This window comes from Excalfactoria chinensis, chromosome 10, assembly GCF_039878825.1.
Source record: "Excalfactoria chinensis isolate bCotChi1 chromosome 10, bCotChi1.hap2, whole genome shotgun sequence".
NCBI classification, from domain to species: Eukaryota; Metazoa; Chordata; class Aves; order Galliformes; family Phasianidae; genus Excalfactoria; species Excalfactoria chinensis.
Window position 1 is genome coordinate 15,983,003 of NC_092834.1, and position 14,855 is coordinate 15,997,857.

The 14,855-nt window shown below is 43.5% G+C and overlaps 1 protein-coding gene across 1 annotated transcript; it reads left to right on the forward strand.

The window, feature by feature from the left end:
- The first annotated feature begins 690 nt into the window (after positions 1-690).
- On the forward strand, positions 691-12,012 carry CRABP1 (cellular retinoic acid binding protein 1). Its single transcript, XM_072345724.1, has 4 exons — positions 691-828; positions 1,150-1,328; positions 4,053-4,166; positions 11,673-12,012. The coding sequence occupies exons 1-4, from the start codon at positions 759-761 to the stop codon at positions 11,721-11,723; spliced, it is 414 nt and encodes a 137-aa protein (XP_072201825.1). The 5' UTR covers positions 691-758; the 3' UTR covers positions 11,724-12,012.
- Positions 12,013-14,855: the final 2,843 nt, after the last annotated feature.

Consider the following 14,855-nt stretch of genomic DNA (forward strand, 5'->3'; position numbering starts at 1 on the left):
CATGTGCCACTGTCCTTCGCCCCGCACAAACGGGCGGGTGCGGACCGGGGCAGCCACGGCTCCTTCGCTGCAGCCTCCTGCCCTGCGCAGGGCTGTGCCCCCCCGACACCCCTTTGGTGGGGCCGTCCGCGTTAGCCGTGCTGGGGACCGCTCACCTCGGGCTCCAGAGCTGTCACAGGTGTGCGGGCTGTGCCCGGACGGCTCGAGCACAGCGTGTGATCATTGCACTCCCGCGCCTCGGCCTAGCAAGGCTGGGAGCGGTACACCGTGAGCCCTGAGGCTCCTCACTCACTTGCGCTGCTCTCCGTTTTCTCTGTCATCGAGTCCTCGGTGCCCAGCGCAGCGGCTGGACAAGTGGCAGTCGGGCGGCCCCAGGAGGACAGCGGATGGATGGATGGATGGATGGATGGATGGATGGATGGATGGATGGATGGATGGATGGATGGATGGATGGATGGATGGATGGTTGGATGGATGGATGGATGGATGGATGGATGGATGGATGGATGGATGGATGGATGGATGGATGGATTGGGGGGGGCTGCAAGGACGGACAGACTGAAGGCTGGGAGGGGGGACGGCAGCCTGGCGGCGTGCGCCGCTCCCAGGGGAAGGGCTGGGGGCCGGCTGGGGGCCGGTGGGTGTGACCCGCGCTCCCCTCCGCCGCCGCGGTCCGCCCCGCTCATACGGTGCCCGAGTCGCAGAGCGAGCAGCAGCAGCGCCGCGTCCCCGCCGCCCGCCCCGCCGCCCGCCCCGCCATGCCCAACTTCGCCGGCACCTGGAAGATGAGGAGCAGCGAGAATTTCGACGAGCTCCTGAAAGCGCTGGGTGAGCTCGGGGTGGTGGGGGGGTGGACTGGGGCAGCCGGGCCGGAGCAGCGCGGTGCCCGGTGCCGGCCGGGAGGGCTCGGGGCTGCGGCGCGGAGAAGGCTGCGAGTTCTGCCCGGGTATCGCGGGGCGGGCACGGAGCGCTCCGCTCCTCACCTGCAAGAGCTGGCAGCCCTGCCTGGGGCTCTGCCGCCCTGCTCTGCCCGGAGCCGCGGCTTCTCCGCGCGGGGCTGCAGCGCTGCCATTCGGCCCCCACCCCGAGCCGGACTGGTGTTGGGTGAGCTGGCGACCTCAAGCTTTGCTTCCTGCCCGTTTCGCCCAGGTGTCAACGCCATGCTCAGGAAGGTGGCGGTGGCGGCCGCCTCCAAACCCCACGTGGAGATCCGCCAGGACGGGGACCAGTTCTACATCAAAACTTCCACCACTGTCCGCACCACAGAGATCAACTTCAAAATCGGGGAGAGCTTCGAGGAGGAGACGGTGGATGGCCGAAAATGCAGGGTAAGAGGAGAGCTGTGTGCACGGTGTCTGTGTGTGAGCCCTGAGAGGCACAGACCTGCTGCCCTGGCCGTGAGAGCCACTGTGTCTGCCCAGTTTCCTTACCAAACTCGTAGATGGCATTAACACATCTGCTGTCCTCCCCTTTCTTCCTAGAAACACTGGGGGTGGGGGGTGTCTTGGTGATTGCAGCTCACCTCACCCAACATTTCTGCAGCGTGCAGGACAGAGCAGAGCTAAAATCTGAAGGTAACGGAGCATGACAAGTCTTGAGGGCACAGCTGAATATCTGCTTGCCAGCTCCCTGCCTGGCAGGGTTTTGTCCAGCTCTCTTTGCCTTCCCTCTCTCTTGGGCACTTCATCCATAGCAAAGGCTCTCCTTGGTCTCCTTCCTTAGTGTGGACACTGGAGCACTGGAGTAAGAGACACCTCAAGAGTCAAGACTTAGTGCATAAACTTGACATAACTGTTGTCCTAAAATCAGTCAGACAACTTCACAAGCAGTCCACATTGGTTATTTTGGGCTGAAATTATCTGTTGTTCCTTTTCAACTTCACATTTTCAGATTGCCATGTAGGACATACCTCCAGTTACACCAGCCACAGTTATACCGAACAGAAATGTATTAGAGGGAGTGTTTGGGGTTTGATCCGGTTTGATCCTCTGTGTGAACCCCTACTCCTCTAACTATTATAAGCCACTTCAGTGGCTGTGGAGGGGATATAATACTGTGAAGTCAGCAGGATCCTGGTTTCTTGCTAATGTAGGTACATGGGATCGAGGATACTGGGGAACTGGGCACTGGTTAGTGCAATCTTACAAAACAAGATAACAAAAGATGAGTATGCAATCCTTTATGCAAGTACTTGACTTGCTGACATTTATAAGATTGTCCGAGAAGGGTGTGTGAGTAAAGAGTATGGAAATGTTGTCCCAGACAAAGAATATGGTTTTTTATGGTAGCCTGTGGTGCAACAGCCTATTAGCTGAGCTATCTGATGGTTCTTGGGCCAGCTTCTGAGGCTGTTTGAACAACTAAAAAATCAGAGTAAACTTAGTATCTTCAGTGCAATTGTTGTGAATGTAAATTTTTGGCAAAGAGAAGCAGATATTGGAAGATGGTGAATGCTTAAAACAATTCCCTTCATCTCCAGGAGGAGTTCTCATATATTTAACAGTTTGTTCAGGAAATGTTGCTGGCTGTTAATATATCTTGCTCAGCAAAAGTAGTTTTTTCATGTATAATTCATACACAATAAATGTGACCTTCTTTCTAGAGGAGGATTTATTGCTGCAGGTGGGAAAACAATAATTATGGCTGTAAGCTTTGCAGGTTGGAAAAATCAGAAAGAAACGTGTTTTGTGAAGTAGTAAATTTTCTCCATGTGTTGTAAAATAATTTATAGTCCAGTCTCAGGAATTAGTTGTACTGTTGGATATGTATATAGATATATATATATATATATATATAGCCAAGATGTGGCCATGGAGCAGAAATTGACAAAGAATAAAATAGTGCTTCAGAATATAACCTGCAGTACCTGGCAGAATCGCTGACTGGTGGTGGGTTGTGATTTGCTTCATGGGGTGGAGGGTTTTGTTCTGCCAGCTAACTTGATCCATTGTTCATACAAACAAAGAGGAGTCCAACGCTGTTCACTGAAAGGCGCAGCTTCTATAACTGCCACTTGAGGAGGCTTGTCAGCTTAAAAACCTATTGTTTTGGAATAAACATATAAAGTGAATGCCTAATTTTAGATCAAAGGAAAGGCTTTTTTAATTTTTTTTCCCCCTCAGAACGTCTGGGAAGTGTTAACTTGATTTTATGCACACATATGTGCACACATGTTTGTGTATAATCACGGACTAATGAATGTCTCCCATGTGCCAGTTGTAAAGCAATTACTCACACATTCATTACAGGGCATCCTTCTGCACAGCTGTTCCATTGCCCCATAGAATAACAGTTCAGTGCTAGAATGGATAGCAACTGAAAGTCAGGGCTTGCTATTAGTGAAATCTAAACAAAATCCTATATTTTCTTAACTTGTTTCTCAGTGGTTTCATAGTCATTATTCAAATGCTTTGAAAAATGCCCGAGGGTATTTTCAGTCACCGGACCTGGAGCCTTAAAAAAGAAATATCACAAACCCTGGAATTCTAACAGAGTTCCTGTCGTGGAGCTGTAGCTGTGATTTACTCAGGGTTGTTAGTGCAGTATCTGCTTAACATACAGTTAACTTGGCTCAGAGCCACACAGCATGGAAGGTTATAAGTGGCCAATGCTGCATTATTTATCACCACAAAATGATACACAGCGCTCTTGATGCTTTAACTCTAAGGGGACTTCATGGCGACAAGCAATGTGTCCCATCAGATCACGTCTACTGAGGTATTTGGGAATGTGGGCACTGTGTTTCTAAACAATAGTTTTCAACATAAAGCGTTTCATGAAAACAGCTTTTGAGTTTGGAACCAGGTGTTGATTTACATTGAAAAGACACATCTACAATTACTTTGCTATTATATACCTATTAAAAAAAAACAACCCTTACCACTTAATTTTGATTTCATCCCCTTCCACTGATGTCTGTTTCCCTTTGCCTGTATCCGTGTTGTACCCCTTTACTGCAGCAGTTATTCTCACTGCTGCTCATTGTTGTCTCTCTGTTTCGTGCTGCTGGAGAATATAATTAATGCTATTCCTTATGGTTTTCTTGCCTGCAGAGTTTGGCCACTTGGGAGAATGAAAACAAGATCTATTGCAAACAAACTCTTATTGATGGAGATGGTCCTAAAACGTACTGGACTCGAGAATTAGCTAATGATGAGCTGATTTTGGTAAGAGCCTCTAACCCAACCAATGCGTGCACCGTGTTAACAGCTTTTTGTTGCTAGGTAGCATGGCTTACTACTTTTCTTAAGTCTATCTGGAAAAACTGCATAAAACTTCCATAATTCTCTGCAGTACATCAAATCTTCTCCTTTCTTTTTCTTTTTTTTTTTTTTTTCTTCAAGAAAAATGCAGATGTATGCAGGTTCTCACTTACATTTTACTGCTCTATCTTTCACCATAGTTTTACTGGTAGAATAATCACAAGTGGGCCATTTCTGCTCTCTACGTCCACAGCAACACCAAAGAATTTGTTTGATTTATTGCAGATTTTCTCTGGCGAGAGAGAGATCAAAGCATTTGACCTCATTTCTGGAGAACCTCCTTTTTATAAGCATGTGTTTAATGTGATGCTTCTAATACGCAGGCACGTGGTGTATAGGAGACATGTGGCATGTTGTTAGTGTGCTCTAATCTCATTCTGTTTATGAAGAACACACAATTCCTTCCCTATCTCTGCCACCACCCGCTATTCCTTGATCATCTCTCAATCCAGTTCAGAGCTGCCCTCGTGAGTTTGCACAAATATGCACATTTGCACATTCTCTGTCGGCCAACATCCCCCCACTCCTGTGTGACCTTCCATATGGCAGCAGGGTTACTTCAAGCATTTGCAGTAGCACCTCTGCAACTGCCTCTCCATTTATGCCATGAATCATGAGCAGTTTCTTTATTTATATTGTACTTCTGTTAGAGCTGAGTTCACTCTAGCGTATATTTCCCTGGTAATCCATCCACATACATTAATTAAATGAGATCCGGAACTGAATCTAGACACAATGTTTCTGAGTTACATGTAACACAGTTCAGCTCAAGTTCAGAACTTTTTATTTTGTGCATTCCTTCAAGTGGATTCTGGATAAATCAGCTGGATGAACTGTTGTGCCTCATTGGTTTGGGCATGGAAAAGATGCTGCTGGAGCAACAAGTAAGGAAACATCAAACAGAGAGTTTTTATTTCAGACTGTCAGACTAATTAAACTCCTGCAATTTAAAAAACAAACAACCTCCCAGACACTTCTCTAAAGCAGCTGGAGCTGTTTTTAATAGTGCATATGAAACAAAACCAGGACCCAAACCTAGCCAAGTATAAATAGAAAGCTTTTAAAGTATTATTGTTATCCCCAACTTCTTGGAACTGTTCATCCACCCCTTGTAAGAAAGAGTATGCTGGTATCGAAATTGAACTGTTTTTTGCTGAATGGATACTTTCTGATCTGTACATGTCTACATTCAACTTTCTGCCATTGTGTATTATATATATTGAAGAATCTGAATAATATTCCCAGCATTTATCTTTGCAAATCCTGATGAAGCCATCTCCTAGAAGTATCCTTTTGTTAGGCTAAATCACTCGAGCCCTTCAACATCAAACAAGTTATTTTTGAATCATTATTTCAGTGATAAGCCCCATAAGCCCTCTTAATTTATCTATTTCCTTTCTAACCTATGAATGCCAGCATCATGCATGCTATTCTGCCATCAATCTTACTAGCACCTGGGGCAGTAGCAGCTTCATCTCCCCATTCTTACCTGAAATGCTTCTGATATGTATGCAAAGGCTTCCTTAATTAGTTTTTGGAAACTCATGCTCTGCTGATCACAATCCCAGGTAATTTTCCTGGTTTCCTATTCCCCAGACTGACCCCTTTCTTGCCTGCAATCCGGGGAGATGTTTTGGTAGGATTTTACTGTGCCTATTGTGGAAACATAGTGTTTGCATCCAAGTGGCTGAGATCATTCTCCCCATTTCTCACTGTTTAATACGCAGTTTCATTCTTCTGCCTCTTTTCTGAAGCATAACGGCCTGTTTTGCTTCATTAAATATTAGGGCAATATTTAGTGCTCAAGACATAAAATTTCAAGTCCCTTACAACATTTGTTGGGATTTAATGTCCAAATCTTTTAAATATGTGAGTCAGGATGTTCAAAATCTTCTGACGCCCTGAAGCTCAGTAATGAGGTGTTCCTAAGAGTAATTGTGTGAGGTCTCTGCTTCATTTGGAGAAGTTAAGATTGCCAAAATGAATCCATGTGGGAGGCTTTGTGTTTGAAGGAAGTCAGAAGAGGGTAAGGGAAGCTCAATTTTTCTTTCCTGTAGTCCCTAATTTTGGAAGCCTGAAATATTCTATCCAGACCATTCTCTTTAAAGGCTAAAATACTCATAGGGTTTGCATGAGGTGCAGCTCTTGACTGTGACAGGGAGCAAAGTGGGAATAGGAGCTCTTAGTGGGAAATTCTGGGATCTTTTTTGAGCTTTTGCCTCTCAAATGTGTTTGCATTCGTCATCTCTCCGGGGTTTAACTTAGATTACTTTATCTCATGCTTAGAAATACTCCTTGTGTCTGGGTCTGTAGCTCCTCATGTGTGTCTCACTTCTTCCAAACTATGGTCACAGTGAGAAGAGATCTGTCATTGTCCTCCCCCCTCTTTCTCCCTTGATCATCCCAGCTATTTTAGGGATCCTTAGTACCCAAATTCACTCTCATGCAGTTTTGCTCCCTGTATCAATTCAAATATTCAGCAGTTCCCATCTTCACAGTTCTCAAACCTTCTTACTTACCTAAGAAATGTTTTCTCCTCCTCCACAGGGAGAGACCCTGTGATGTAGCAGTTTAAGAACACTGTAAAGCTGATACTTGTCACCCCCTCAGCTCCTGCTTCTCCAGCCAAAGAATTCTTTTCATCATTCTCCTTCCTAGCCATTTGCAGAAGAAATCAATAAAACTCATATACTGCACACATATACTGTGTGCAAAAAGTTGCAGTAAGGAATCTAGACTGTGTTAGACTTCTGAGGCATTAATGGAAAATAGGCTTGAGGCAATGGGTAAGGGGTGAGGAATGAGTTTTACTCCTCTAATAGTAGCTGCATAAATCTTGGTGCTTTGCTACATAATTTTTAATCTAATGTGCTACATGGCTTGGGGGGTCCATTAGATGATAATATTTTCCAAGTGGATGTGTTTTTCTTTCCAACACAGTGTGTTCAACAAAATGCTTTTATCATCACATATTAAGAGAAAACAAATCTGTGTTGAATTGTTATGACTGTCATAGATCTAAAATAGAAACCTCATTACTATATAATTACCAGTCTTTTCTGGATCTTGGAAGAAGATTTGTCATGTGTTCTTCAAAGATACTCCCCTGAAGCAGCATGATGGTCTCTCGTGGCACATCATGTCCTCTGGTACATAAATGTTGGGAACAAACTATTCAGTTAGCCAAAGTTTCCTTTAATTTCAGGTGCCAGTTATGTTTTACTTTTACTTCTGAACTGCTTGCAGCATGGGGAATGAGGTGACTCTTATTAGTAGCATAAATAACACTTGGCTGGTAGTATGGGAGATGTAGATCTGAAGTCCCACTACGGGAGTCCTTTTAGCAGAGTGAGGGATTCATGACCAAGCTCTGCTATATAAAATAGGTGCTGCAAATGCGCAAGGACATTGCAACTGCTTTCATCAGTGATGTTAATGGTAATCTCATCTGATACACTCACCAGGATGGCAGTGCTGCATTTAGAAGTTTTTAGTGCATTTTTAGAAGTAGCAAATAATCCAGGTTAAAAAAGGAACATGCAGGCAAAGGAGGATGATAAGGATAGATCCCCATCAAATTCCAGATCTGCTTGTTGTGACTGTATCTTTAGACTTTATTGGACGTCAAGTTGATAATGCATAGATATCCTTGTTTACAACTCAGCTCAGGAGCTACATGAATTAGCGCTTGGGGCAATCAAGATTGTAATCTAACACAAAAGTATGTATTTATTTAACTGTCTGAAAAGTACGATCTGGGATTTAGGCTATTCTAACATCTTTCTCCATCCCTTTTCTTTTATAGTCGTTAATGTTTTGCTCTTGCTGTGAGTTTTAATCAGGGACACTAATGAGCTATCAATCACTTGTGTAAGTCAGAACAAAAGGTCTGCTCTTACAAAGTTAAAGGATGCTGCTTCTGAATGTTAGCTATTCAAATGAGAAACATTTACATTTTGACTTTATCTGCCTCGGTGCTCTCATAGCTGCTCACGCCTCTGTAGAATTTGATTTAATCCATAACACAAACATTTTAAAGCGGATGGTTACTGAAGAGGATCTTTAAAAACAGCCTTAGACCACATTTGACACAGTTCATGTATCACACAGGGGTTCTCAGAATCAATTATAGCAAGGGTCAAAGATCAGCACATTAGGGGGAGTTCAAGCATGGTTTGTGTTCTGCTTTTCCTTCCCAGAAAAAGTCATGACATAGTTGGTTAAAACTGGTGAACTGCGGAGTCTGGATGAGTGAGTGAACATTTTTAAATGGTGTTGCTGGCTTCTAAAGTTAAATACAGCAGGTGAGAAATGCAGATTTGGAAATATATTTTTCAGCTGTATGCTGAGATTTGTGATGTGCCTAAATCTTGTATCAAACAGTGCTAAACTCCCTAAGTAGTTTAAGCTGTTTTTTAAAGTTCTGGAAGAATTATCTTAAACACAATCAGTTATCAAAAGGAGGGGACACCTCATGGAGGTCACGGGGGGTTTTGCTGCTGACCTTGCTAAAAGCAGCCTTGATAAAAGTTCTGAGACCTGTAATCACACACACATATGTGTTGCATTTACCTAGTGCTTTAATTTAGTATTTACCCCGAGGAGATTTAGAAGGGGAACTTGTAGACCTGTGGCCCTTGCTCAGTAGTACAGCTGGTAACACGTAAGCAGAGAAAGAAGCCAAAGCTGTTTATATGGTGGATGCATTTGATCCTGTGGATAGCCTCATATAATATCAGTTGCAGCTTAGATGGTTGCTGGGAACTGGCTTTAAAGTCTACGTTCTTATCTCTGCCATTCGTTTGCTGCATTACTCTGAGGCAAATGTACAATACAGCACTTCTCAAACACTGATACCGTGATAAGTGACCTGATTTTGCACAGTCTTGTACCACAGAAAGTGAAGCTGTATGTTGGGCAGCTTGTTAGTAGCATCCAAGTTTGAAAGTGAGGGCTGCACCTTCTGTGACTATATTCCTGAAACAATCAATCTCCTTGAAAGATTATGGGACTCGAGAGGAGAAAGGAAGTGTACAATATGGCTTTCTAGTGAAGATTTACATTTTTATGCTGCATAACGTTAGTTTATCATCATGGATGAAGTATCATCAGTCTAGAGGTTTACAGATACTTTCATCTTGTAGCACTTTGTAAGATAAGTGGATACTTTGCAATCTGATGGGAGCGGGGTGTTTGGAAATCCTGCATCTTCTCATTAGTTTTGAATTTAGCTTGGTAGTGTTGCAGTCCTTTGAGCTGATCTGGTGAAATTTCACCACCAATTAGCCATGATTACTGTCTCTGCTTATTATGAAGTTTTACTCCTTTCAGTCATGGAAGTTGTAAAGTCTGCTTGTTCAGACAAGAGCTAGTGCTTCATTCCACTCTGGAGTTGGACACACAAATACTGAGCTTACCCTGAATATGGGGATATAGGTGTGAAGGATGTAAGGTTAACAGCCTTTTGTTCTGGATCTCGCTGTGTGCTTGGGCCCAGCTGTTCATTAGACTTTTCTGTGATTAACCACAAGAAAAGGAATGCAGCAAGTTTGAATATGTTCCTCTTTGCACGGCTTTGTAACATGGAGTTCTATCAACAATGCTTGCAAGTTACATTAAGATAGGAAAACTCCTTTTGCATAAGTCCACACTTAAACGATGTACATAACCGTGGCAATCACAGCCATTTCTTTACATGCTCTAGCATGGGAATAAGAGCAGTGAGGACCCATCCTTTTGTGTTCATTTTCAGACATTTTCATGTAGAAGTTAAAAATGTATATAAAGATGAATGTGATCAGCTCTTTTTACGCATAAAAACAAAGCCTCTATCATTTCTCACCATCCAGAAAAAGGCTTTTTTTCCTCAGTAAAGTGAATAAAATATGTGCCAGAGGCAGTTTCAAAGCCAAATCCTCGTGAAGAAATACTGGCCAAAGCAAGCATAGGAAGCATTAAAACAAACAAAGTCCAGCTGAATTTTCATAACACTCTGGGGTAGGTCTTAATTATATTTTTCAGTGAGACACTGGCAGTTGTTACAGCCAAGCATCCCATCTCACAGCTTGTTAGCAGTGAGCTTGAAACTGGTGGTCAGCATAGCTGAGCATTTAATGTGCTTGTAGCTCTTCTGCAGGCAGTATTTCCTCATTCTTGGAGGCTTATTTCCTTTATGTTTAATTGCTTGCTTTGATCTTAGCTTAAAGACACGAAGTTCCATAAGATGATATTGTGTTTAGGTGGCTTTCTAAGGCAACTGCCACAATGTCTGTCATGCCCAAATGTCCTAATAATCCACACTGCAATATTACTGCTGTAGAATTGCCTTCTAAGTGTGGTACTACAGAATGATTAAAATATATATATAGCACAGGCTTTCAGATGCATATCTAATACTCTGTTTCTGTTCTTATTGCACCATATAGCACCAGCTCTAGTGAGTGGAAAATCCAAGTATGCTGAGGCACTGAATCGGGCATGAGAAATAGTGTGATCATAGAATTAGGGAATATCCCAAGTTGGAAGGGACCCATAAGGATCAATGAGTCAAACTCCTGGCTCCACACAGGACCACCCAAAAACCACTCCATATGTTTGGGAGCATTAAATAGATGCTTCCTCTGGCAAGCTGGGTGCTACAGCCACAGCCCTGGGCAGCCTGCTTAGTGCCTGACTGTCCTCTTGGTGAAGAACTTTTCCCAATCCCCCAACAGCAGCTTTATGCCATTCCCTTGGGTTCTGGTGCTGGTCACCAAAGAGAGTAAATTAGCTCCTGCTCCAATGCTAATGAAACATAGTCTGTATTAAGTCAACAGCTCTCAGATGTGTAGTGATCAAGCACTTGTGGGGAGGCTGTGATTGGTGCTACCCACATTACAGCTTGAGAGAGGAGGTTTCAGTTGCCAAGCCTGGTGTGTCAACATCTTGCAGCAGTGTTATGTTCACAGGTTATTCTTGTATACTCACCAACGTTGCTTCCCTGGCTTCATTTGAACTACTCTGATTTACACCTGCAAATACCAAAGAAGACCTTTTTAACGTGCCATTCAGTCCAACTGCACCCCCAGCATTTCCAGTTCAAAGTGTTGCAGTTCTTTCTAAATATAACAGCAGCACATTCCAAATTCCTTTTCTTTTTTCATGTTTATTTATAAATGTATGCCAAGAAACTATAGAAGGAGGGAATTTCTGGGTCATTTATCATTCTGACAAAATTCATGGTGCTTGGGAAAAGAGGTCGCCTGCAGTGCATTTCTTGTCCAAAATGATTCCTTTCTTTACTTTCATCTGTCAAGAGACATAGGAAATTGTATTTCTGCTGTAGATCTATCTACTATAGCAAAAGTGACTTTAAAAATGATGTGTTCACTGGTTCCATTTTCTTCTGATTGATTTCTTTTTCTTTTCCAGACCTTTGGTGCTGATGATGTTGTATGCACAAGGATTTATGTTAGAGAGTAAAGACATCCATTTGCTTGTCGCCTGGGATGAAGTGGAGAGCTGTGGAAAGCCCCAGTAGAATGAGTATTTGTGTGTGCTGTTACTAATGCGGTGTTGTATGTGACCGTGTGTGTTATATCTGAATCCTTATCCTGTTATGTGTATTTTCCTTTATGTTTCAACACAGATGTTACTCCTTTCTCATTTTATGCAGTCATATTTTATTTTATTTTTTTTGCGTCTGCTTTGTATTCTGTAGTTGTCATTTGCAATGGTTTCACCAGTTATTAAACTTATTGGGCATAACTCACAGCTGTTTGGGGGAGTTTTTAATAGAAGACCCGGCAGTGCTTTGATTAGGGTTGAAGCGCTTCTTCACCTCTTTGGAAGTCAGCGTGGAATTTCAGTGCTGTTGGCCAGCCTTTTGCGAGGCCTTTCACAGAGCTGCATGTTCCCTTCTCAAACCCAGATGTCTGCATCTTTCCTTCTTCCTGACCTGTCACTGTGCAAGGGGCACTGAGGAACAAGTCCTGTGATTGCTGGGGCTGTGATTCAGCAGAATGAGACAAGACAAGGAGAGCTCTGCTCTCTTTCTGGTTGCATTTCTGAAGGATATTTAAGGAGAGAAGCAGTTTTTCTTTCTGAGCAGGTGGAGGTTTGCTTTCCCTGTAGAAATTCTTTCTAACCAAGTACAAAGCACAGCTGTATTTACAGGACAAATTACACTGTGGTCATAATTATTACTTACTGTCATCACACCCAAACATATCAGACCTGATCAGAGAGCCAGGAGAATCTGGTAGACTTTACTCATCTTAGTCATAAAAAATATAAAGCTGGGGAAAGCTGCTTTTCTCCTGTCTTCTTGCCTGTGACAGGGAAGACATTACTCTGATGGACCAGGAACTCGCCTGTTCTCCAGTGTTTGAATATCTACAGCTAGACAGTAGGAGCACTACTTATTTCAGTGCAGTCTCCAAGCTTTTCCGACCAATTTTCAGCTTTGCAAAAATCTTTTATCTGCTTCACATCATTCAGTCATAGCAGACTGTGAAACAGTTCAGAGGAAGCACAGTGTGTGTGCCATTCACTGAACTGCTAGATCCAAATCTCAATTGCCTTGGGGCGTTTATGGCAAACAAATGACTTTGCTTCTTCATGACTCACAAAGCTACACAGAGGAATCCCCTCAACAAGATTCTTCAGTTGCTGTGGAGAAAACAGCTACCTGTTCTGTATATCACAGTGTGAGCTATAGCAGCACAACAGGAGAGAAACAGAGGATGTTTTCTGTCTCATATGCTCTCCGACAGGTCACACCTTCTTCATCAAGGATTAGCACGCAGTATATGATATTGCAGCTGAAAAGGAGGATCTCTTCCTTCCGCACTTCAACCTTCAGCCGAACCCTATTTCCAAGATCTCATCTCACTTGGTGCCAATTAAGAGCACTGCATGACAGCTTGCACTGAAGCACGAAATGAAATTAGTTCAGTTTGTTTTGGAATTAGGTGCTGCTACCCACTGATGAGAATGAAATCCTAAGGGGAATGACAGTGATATATCTTTAATTTCCATCTTTTAAGACTCACATAGTTATTTTCCCACCCCCCAAAAAAACCAATAATAATCTATTTCAGGAGTATATGGAAGTGTTTGGGCAATCAGCTGTGCCAAAGGGACTCCATACAAAGTGCCAGGGAGAACTAGATCAGACCTTCTCAGTGATGTGAACAAAACTGTTTATTGCCACATCAAGGCTCAGAAGAAAAGAGCTTTGTGTTGTAGAACATGCTGGCTCACGCCATACCCTTGCAGCAGCGGCAGGAGCCCACCAACACTGCTGGATGTCTTACTTGCAACTCCTGACTCTGGGGATAGTCAGAAGGTGGTTGGTGGGTGTGGGGACCGATTCAAGCAGAGGGGGCAAGTAGCAGAGTCAAGGCTGGTGGGCAGCACAACTGCTTTGCCATTCCTGGACATTGCTGCTCTTGACAGCTAGCTTTTCTGCCCTGGCATATGGTCTGTGAGGATTTAAGAAGGTATTGGTATCAACATCATTGGTTGTCTAGAGCAAGTGAGTGCACTTAATGGAAGCAGTGATGTTTATGTTTCATTTCTAGGAAGAATTGTGCAAAGCTGTCATGCTGCTCCAGCAAATATCCTTCAGAAAACTTTCCCATCAACTGGAAAATACCAAGATAGGTTTCCATCCAGTTGGCAACTGCTGCTCAAGTAGTAAAGCGTGAGCTGTGAAACTGGGTTGTAGAGGCTATGATTGAAAACAGACTCTTGAGATACGAGCTACTCAGCGTAACTGAGAATTTTTAGCTCCTTCCAGGATTTAAAGTGTTCCCCCAAGCTTTGTTTACAGTCTGGCATGAAAGAAGTTCCTTTCTTTAGTAGTTTCAGAGTGGAACCTTCATCACTTGATTACCTTACATTAGAGTTACTGGCACATGAGTAAATTCATGTGATGGGGACTAGAACTGGTCCAGGGTTTTAGTTTTATGGCTCATTCTTGAAATACTGCAAAGGCCAAATTGCATTCTGTGAGTCTTCCTGGATTTAAAAGCTCTTCAAATCTAGGCACAGAAGACTTGGAATGATTTTACTGGCCAGAGGCCTTGCAGTCATCTCCTGCCCTTCCTTTCTTTGCTGGCATTGAGCCTCTCAGAGAACATGGAAGTTGAGTGATGCCAGCAGAGACAGTTTTATTCGCTTTCTGCATTAAAAAACCAACAGCCATGAATGCACCTCTCCCCAGATGAGGTGATGGGAACAGAGCAGGGCTGCTGTAGCCAGCATCTACAGAAACTCAATGTCACAGTGTCTGAACGTTTAACAGTTACTTGGCAGAGTAGGATCCTCAAAGCTGCAGGTGGACATTCTGTGCTCTTGGGAGTGAGGGATTTTTATAGGCAGACACCGGGACAGTAAAGCACCTAAGGGTTACACAGAGGGTACGTTGACTGCTTAGTAGCATTTGGATGCCTGAGAAGGGCTCCAGTGCATTTATGGATCTTGTTTTCTAGATCCAATTCAAAGAGACTCTTTGAGAGTCCTGAGATAGAGAAAACAGTGGGGCCAAGGACAGAGTTGGGCTCACAGCTATGTGTATCAGCAAACTGTGCTTCTCCAGAGGAGCAGGAA